Raw genomic sequence first — 8,232 nt, 5'->3', positions numbered from 1 at the left:
GGGGGAAGAGAGAGAGAGATGTTGATGTTCTTAGTCACTGATAGAGAATCAAGTTAGGCTGTTGAGTCAGCCAGTGCTCCACAACTCAACTAGAATTCTCAAGATGTCAGTTAGAGACCAGGTGAAGTTTGATTCAATGTGAAGCCCATAAATATCATGAACTCTATCGGAGAAACCATGCAAATGAAAAGAACGAGAGATAGGTATCTAGATAGATAGAGAACAAGAAGATGTGGCTGATATACACATACAGTGGAATACGATTTAGTGATAAGAAAGAACGAGACCTTGCCTTTTGGTACAACATAGTTGGAGCCCGAGATGGTCATGTTATGCAGAATAAGAGAGAAGGAGAAAGACAAATAATGGACAATTTCACTCATAAGTGAGATGTAAATAAACAAAGCAAACAAGCTGAAAAAGCGAAATAAAAGCAAACCCTTGGGGTGGGTAGGTGGGGAGAATACAGGTCCATGAAGGACGATAGATGACATAGTGAGGGTTGTGTTGTTATTTGGGAAACTGGGGAATGTTTTGCATGTACAAACTATTGTACTTACTGTTGAATGTAAAACATTAATTCCCCAATTAAAAAAAAAATCAGAAAAGACAAAAAAAAAAAAAAAGAGAAAACACACACACACACAAAAGCAAATCCTAATATTCTTCTGCAGAAGTGAGATGACTAAAGGAGTAAAGAGAAGGTAGAGAGTGTCAAAAGGGAAATGAGAAAGGAATATTGTCATCCTATGTGTTGTGATAAGACACAATCTAAAGAGAGATGGAATTACTGTCTTGAAACATACAGTCCTGTAAAACAAAGTTACTTCAATTAAAAAACTCTGCTAGGTCTAATGTCACTATTTAGTAAATCTTTTTTGTTCTTTATTGGAGGGGGATTAATGGTTTATAGTCAACAGCAAAATACAGTAGTTGGTACATGAGTAACATTTCTCAGTTTTCGTTTCTTTTTCAAATATTTTATTTACTTATTTATTATCGGATAGAGACAGAGAGAAGTCAAGAGGGGAGGAGGAGATAGAGAGGGAAAGAGGCAGAGACACCTGCAAGCCTGCTTCAGTACTTGTGAAGCTTTCCACTTGTAGATGGGGACCAGGGGTTTGAACCTGGGTCCTTGTGCACTGTAATGTGAGCACTTAACCAGGTGCACCACAGTCTGGTCCATTTCAGTTTTCTACATACCGCTCTAACCCTCTACTTAGGTCCTCCTTTGCTATCATGTTGCGGGACCTGAACAATTCCTCCTACCCCAGAGTCCTTTACTTTGGTGCAATACACCATATGTAGTAAATATTAATTATATCTTCACAATCCACATTTTCTAGTACTGTTCAGATCAACTTTCCTGTTGGAGCACTCCAGACAGTGGCTTAACATGCTTCTCCTAATTGATGTCCACAAGCAACACAATAGTGTTTGCAATTATGGAGTCCATAAAAGAATTTTCTCTGTTGTTCAAGGAAAACAACATAGCATCTTTAATAATTCCCATTGGTGCTTGCTCATCAGCTGGGTATTGTTAGTTCTCAAAATGCATCATCTCTTCATTACCGCCCATACTATATTTGTGATTCTTTTTTTCTGAGAAAATATTCATATATGCCATCATTTAGGAATTATACTATTATTTCTGGAGACAGAAATACTCCAGGTTTCATTATGTTCTGGATCAAGTAATGTTTTGAAATGCTCAGTAGAACTGGTAAGTCAATATACAACAAAACAATATAGCAACATTTCTGGACACAGTCTTTTAATACCTAGCCATAGGCATATTCAGGTGTGAAGTTTAGAAGTTAATGTCATGAAGTTATAGAATTCTAGAAGGCATGTTTTTGGATTGTTATACAAACATATTTTCAATGTAAGTGGAAAATAATTAAGGTGGGTATACTTTAGTATAGTCTAGGTAATAATTTTATTTTCTCTCAGTTAAATAGTTCTCATGTTAAACTTCATCATGCCACTGTTATTACCGGTGAAAACTATAGTTTTTTTTTTTCACAATACAGGAAGGGAAAACACTAAACAAAACTTGGGCTGAAGTTGGTATATTGCACCAAAGTAAGACTCTGGGGTGGGGGTGGGGGGTAAAATCCTGGAACAGGATGGCAGAGGACCTAGTGGGGCTTGTATTATTATGTGGAAATGTTATGTATGTACAAACTATTGTATTTTACTGTCCACTGTAAACTATTAATCCCCCAATAAAGAAAGAAAAAAAAACATAGTTTTTTTCATGTGGGCTCAGAGGTAGTACAGTAGATAAAGCACTGGACTCAAGCATGAGATCACCTAGTTCCATCCCTGGCAGCATGATGTCACCAACCAGAGTGATGTCTGGTTCTCTCCTCCTATTTCTCTCATCAATAAATAAATGGATAAGTAAAAGATTTAGAATTTATAATATTTATAGTTCATAACAAGAATAATTACTCAAGAGTAACTGGTTGAATAGAATCTTTTCTTTTGTTTTCAAAGATGCTTACTATTCCTTTACCCTGTCAAATCTAGCAGACCGGGCAGAGGGTAGATAGCATAATGGTTATGCAAACAGACTCTCCTGCCTGAGGCTTTGAAGTCCCAGGTTCAATCCCCTTCTTCTTCTAGCATTTGCCTTTCTTCCGTAGCCAGTCAACAGCGTCAGGTTGAGCCTGATGTCAAGTTTCGAGACCTCCTTTGAATCTGGAGAGGTGGCAGTCGTTGACTATGTGGGTCATAGTCTGTCTGGAGCCGCAGGGGCAGTTCGGGTCGTCTCTGGCTCCCCAGCGATGGAACATAGCGGCGCACCCGCCATGGCCTGTTCGATAGCGATGGAGGAGGGCCCAATCATAACGTGCTAGGTCAAAGCCGGGTTGACGCTTGCAGGGGTCTGTGATGAGGTGTTTGTTCTTTACCTCAGCTGACTGCCAGCTCTGTTTCCAAGAGACTGGAACAGAGAAGTTCAGTGTAGGCGTAGGGGACCAGACTGGGCGACGTGACATCAAGCGTTGGACAGGGTGGGCAAAGACATCCGCGTACATTGGCAGGTCCGGTCGAGCGTTCAATCCCCTGCACCACCATAAGCCAGAGCTGAACAGTGCTCTGGTAAAATAAATATAAATAAATAGATAAATAAGTATCTGACAGACCTAACGCATCCGTTTTTCTGGCCCACTCAAAAAAGTCAGCCAGGGAATGCTGGTGGTGGGAAGTATATGGAAATATACCCCTTTTATCCTACAATCTTGTCAATCATTATTAAATAAATAAAAAATAAAAATAAAAAAAGAAAAAAATGTCAGTTAAATTGCTTTAGTATGGTGTAGACAAGACTATGCTTTTGGTAAATCTGACTTAAACTGTAATTATTGTTTCCAATTTTTCTGTATTAAGATTATAAATAACTGGGAGTCAGGCAGTAACGTAGTGGGTTAAGAGCAGGTGGAGCAAAGCTCAAGGACCCGTAAAAGGATTCCAGTTTGATTCCCCCGGCCCTCCACTTCACAATCGATGAAGCAGGTCTGCAGGTGTCTTTCTCTCCCCTTCTCTGTCTTCCCCTCCTCTCTCCATTTCTCTCTGTCCTATCCAACAACAACGACATCAATAACAACAACAGTAATAACTACAACAATAAAAAACAATAAGGGCAACAAAAAGGGAATAATAAATAAACATTAAAAATATTATAGATAATTAAAATAACAATAATTAAAATATAATTTTACTAGAGTTCATATATATATATATGTCAACTAGCAGCTGGGCATTTATTCTTTGTAGACCACAGCCAGATGATCAGTCAAAGTATGTCTTTTCCTCAGCATATATGTATTTTTTTGTCTCCAGGGTTATCGCTGGGGTTCGGTACCTGCACTACGAATCCACTGCTCCTTGAGACTGTTTTTTCCCTTTTGTTGCCCTTGTTGTTTATCTTTGTTGTTATTATTATTGTTGTTGTTGTTGCTGTCATTGTTGTTGGATAGGACAGAGAGAAATCGAGAGAAGACAGGAAGACAGGGCGAGAGAAAGACACCTGCAGACCTGCTTCACCACTTGTAAAGTGACCCCCCTGCAGGTGGGGAGCCGGGGGTTCAAACCTGGATCCTTAAGGCTAGTTGGTGCGCCTTAACCCGCTGTGCGACTGCCCGGCCCCCTCCGCATCATATTTTGATAGATATAATCTTCTATAAGTAAATTCCAGCTTCTAAAACTCAGTTCATTTATTTTAGTATACACGAGCCTATGCATTTGTATTAAAAATTTCAATTCAAAATTCATGTCTTTATCCCCTAAAAGAAACAAAACAGGCAAAGACAAAAGTATGAAATGGAGCCCAGTGAGTGTGCGGTACTTGCAAAGGTGCAGTCCTGAGTGCAGTCTTCAGCACAAAATGCACCAGAGTGGTACTCTAGTTCTTTCTCTTTCTCTCTCATAAATAAAAAAAAAAAATCTTTAAAAATATGAAAAGATAAGGTCCAAGAAGGATGACAGAGGACCTAGCGGGGGTTGTATTTTTATATGGAAAACTGAGAAATGTTATGCATGTACAAACTATTGTATTTACTGTCGAATGTAAAACAGTAATTCCCCAGTAAAGAAACTAAAAAAAATAAAAAATAAAAAAACAGGGAAAAATATGGAAAGATATATAGAGAGCTATGAGGCTGCTTTTTATTTAAAAATAATTTTAAATTTTGCATGAGAAAAAGCTGCCCCCTTCCCCCTCCCACCCCAGCACTGCTTAGCATTCTGGTTTGTGGCAGTGGTAGTAGGGTGATGGATATTGAGACCTCAACTGATACCTCAGAGCCTCAGGAACGAGATTCTTTTTTTTTTTTCTTCCCTCCAGGGTTATTGCTGGGCTCGGTGCCTGCACCATGAATCCACCGCTCCTGGAGGCCATTTCCCCCCCTTTTTTGTTGCCCTTGTTGTTGTAGCCTCATTGTGGTTATTATTATTGCCATTGTTGATGTTGTTAGTTGTTGGATAGAACACAGAGAAATGGAGAGAGGAGGGGAAGACAGAGAGGGGGAGAGAAAGACAGACACCTGCAGACCTGCTTCACCGCCTGTGAAGTGACTCCCCTGCAGGTGGGGAGCCGGGGCTCCAATCGGGGTCCTTATGCCCGTCCATGCGCTTTGCGCCACATGCGCTTAACCCACTGTGCCACCGCCTGACCCCAGAAACGAGATTCTTCTTCTTCTTCTTCTTTTTTAAAAAAATATTTTATTTATTTTATTTTTCAGAAAGATGCAGAGGGAGAGAGAGAGAGAAACACCAGAGCACTGCTCAGCTCTGGCTTATGGTGGTGCGGGGGATTGAACCTGGGACTTTGGAGCCTCAGGTATGAGAATCTGTTCGCATAACCATTATGCTGTCTTCCCCGCCCCAGGAACGAGATTCTTTATACACAACCATTATGCTAGCTCCCCATCCAATGTGTGCTTTTTAAAAAATATTTGTTTATTCCCTTTTGTTGCCCTAGTTGTTTTTTATTGTTGTAATTATTATTGTTGTAGTTATTCTTGTTGTCGTTGTTGGATAGGACAAAGAGAAATGGAGAGAGGAGGGGGAAGACAGAGAGGGGGAGATAAAGAGAGACACCTGCAGACCTGCTTCACCACAGGCATCTGCAACTTAGTGACTGAGAAGTATTAAGATATAAAGCAGAACCCCGGCTCCCCACCTGCAGGGGAGTCGCTTCACAGGCGGTGAAGCAGGTCTGCAGGTGTCTATCTTTCTCTCCTCCTCTCTGTCTTCCCCTCCTCTCTCCATTTCTCTCTGTCCTATCCAACAACGACAACAACAATAATAACTACAACAATAAAACAACAAGGGCAACAAAAGGGAATAAATAAATAAAATAAAATATTAAAAAAAAAAAGATATAAAGCAGAACTAATTGTTTAGTAATCAGGAACCTAAAGTTAAGAGCATAGCAGATGAGATTTGGGGAGCAAAGAACATTTTTAAAAAAGAATTTATTTATTTATTCATGAGAAAGATAGGAGGAGAGAAAGAACCAGACATCACTCTTGGTACATGTGCTGCTGGGGATTGAACTCAGGAACCCATGGTTGAGAATCCAATGCTTTATCCACTGCGCCACCTCCCGGACCATAGTAAAGAACATTTTAATAGCTACCAGAATGAACTATGAGAGGCTGGTACAAAAAGAGAAGAAGTACATGTCTATCTTAAGAGCTCAAAAAATATTTAAAAGTGAATTTAATATTTTAAATTCATAGATTTTCACTAGGATCAACTTTAAATACTTTTTGGGTATCTTGGATCTATGGTTTATAGTTGTCATTGCCAACTTGAAAAACAGTATTATTCTGTGAATCTACTGCTCGCTGTGATCATTATCTTACTAGGAAAACTTTATGGCACACAACACATCAGACTTCATTTAATATTTTGATTATCATTAAAATTATTGAGGAAAGTCACTTGCCTTCTCTTGTCCAATGAGTAAATTCTGTTAGGTGCTATATTGAGGTCTTCTGATCATAAATACAACTGTGGTTTCATGTACTGTATTATTTTTGTCTTTCAGAAACTATATTCTGAATTCTGCTGACTATCTGCTATACCTCTTTGGATCATTTAAGAGCTCACCAAACAACAAAAATGGACAAAAGTAGAAGGCACTGGTAATAAAAGGGGGCCACAAACACAAACCATTTCTTTTGTAAATGTGAATACCTTGCCCCTTATTCTCATGTTTTTGACGATGGTGGGATGACATGGAAAGGGTAAACTACTCAGTGGTATCTGAGTTCATTTTGTTGGGGCTCTCCAAATCTCAGAATCTTCAGATCTTATTCTTTTTGGGGTTCTTTGCTGTTTATGTGGGGATTGTGTTAGGGAACCTTCTCATCTTGGTCACGGTGACCTTTGACTCTCGCCTTCACACACCGATGTATTTTCTTCTTATAAATCTCTCCTGTATTGATATGATCTTGGCTTCCTTTGCTACCCCTAAGATGATTGTGGATTTCCTCCGCGAACAGAAGACCATCTCTTGGTGGGGATGCTATTCTCAGATGTTCTTCATGCACCTTCTGGGTGGCAGTGAGATGATGCTGTTGGTATCCATGGCAATAGATAGGTATGTTGCCATCTGTAAACCCCTCCACTATATGACCATCATGAGCCCACGAGTGCTCGTTGGACTAGTGTTGACCTCTTACGCAGTTGGATTTGTGCACTCATCCAGTCAAATGGCTTTCATGTTGAACTTGCCCTTCTGTGGCCCCAATGTCGTCGACAGCTTTTTCTGTGACCTTCCCCTTGTGATCAAACTTGCCTGCAAGGATACCTACATGTTGCAACTCCTGGTTGTTGCTGACAGTGGCCTCCTGTCCCTCATCTGCTTCCTCCTCTTGCTGGTTTCTTACACAATCATCATATACTCAGTTAGACACCGGGCTGCTAGTGGGTCCTCCAAGGCCTTCTCCACCCTCTCAGCACACATCACAGTTGTGACTTTATTCTTTGCCCCTTGTGTCTTTATCTATGTCTGGCCCTTCAACAGGTACTCTGTAGATAAAATCCTTTCTGTGTTTTACACAATTTTCACGCCTCTCTTAAATCCCATTATTTATACCTTAAGGAACGAAGAGGTCAAAGCCGCCATTAAGAAGATAAGGACTCGGCATATAAATTCGACACACTCTTTGTAGCTGGCATCAGTGTGGATGTCATTAAGGAGTGGGGCGGTGGGGTGATGTGGTGCATCTGGAAGACTGCACCTGTTACATGTACAAAGACCTGGATTCAAGCCACTGGTCCCCCCCTGCCAGGGGAAGCTTCAGGAATGGTGGAGCAGTGCTTCAACTTGCTCTCTTCCCACCTCCCTCTTCCCCACTCTATTTCTTTCTGTCTCAGGAAAAAAAAAAAAAAAAAAGAAAAATAGCTGCCAGAAATACTGGACCCATGCAGGCAATTGAGCACCAATGATAACTCTGATGGTAAAAAAAAAAAGAAAAGAAAAAAGAAAGGACTTTTAAAGTATTCCAAGTTTTGTACAAGAAAATGGCAGGTATAGTTGCTAAGAAAGCAATCCTTTTAATTTTTTTTTCTTGTCCCCTTTAAGGGGTTAAAAACACGGTACCTGCGGTCTGTAAGAAACGTGTTTATTCAATTTAATTTAAAGTCATTTTCTACTTATGACTAATAGTAGTTTACAAGGTTTAGTTCTACACCACATCCATCACCAAAGCT

The 8,232-nt window shown here is 40.0% G+C and overlaps 1 protein-coding gene across 2 annotated transcripts; it reads left to right on the top strand.

Annotated features, from left to right (window-relative positions):
• The first annotated feature begins 781 nt into the window (after positions 1–781).
• Positions 782–8,232, top strand: LOC103127275 (olfactory receptor 4K13). 2 transcript variants are annotated; one of them, XM_060174172.1, is made up of 2 exons: positions 782–792; positions 6,761–8,232. In XM_060174172.1, exons 1-2 carry the CDS (start codon positions 782–784, stop codon positions 7,689–7,691), a joined length of 942 nt encoding a protein of 313 aa, XP_060030155.1. In that variant the 3' UTR covers positions 7,692–8,232. The 2 variants fall into 2 exon arrangements, with proteins under 2 accessions (XP_060030155.1, XP_007538236.2); XM_007538174.2 differs by lacking the exon at positions 782–792 and having other exon boundaries at positions 6,753–8,232.

Source organism: Erinaceus europaeus, chromosome 16, assembly GCF_950295315.1.
Source record: "Erinaceus europaeus chromosome 16, mEriEur2.1, whole genome shotgun sequence".
Taxonomy (NCBI): Eukaryota; Metazoa; Chordata; class Mammalia; order Eulipotyphla; family Erinaceidae; genus Erinaceus; species Erinaceus europaeus.
Note: the sequence above shows the minus strand (reverse complement) of the source record. Positions and strands in the feature narration are given on the sequence as shown.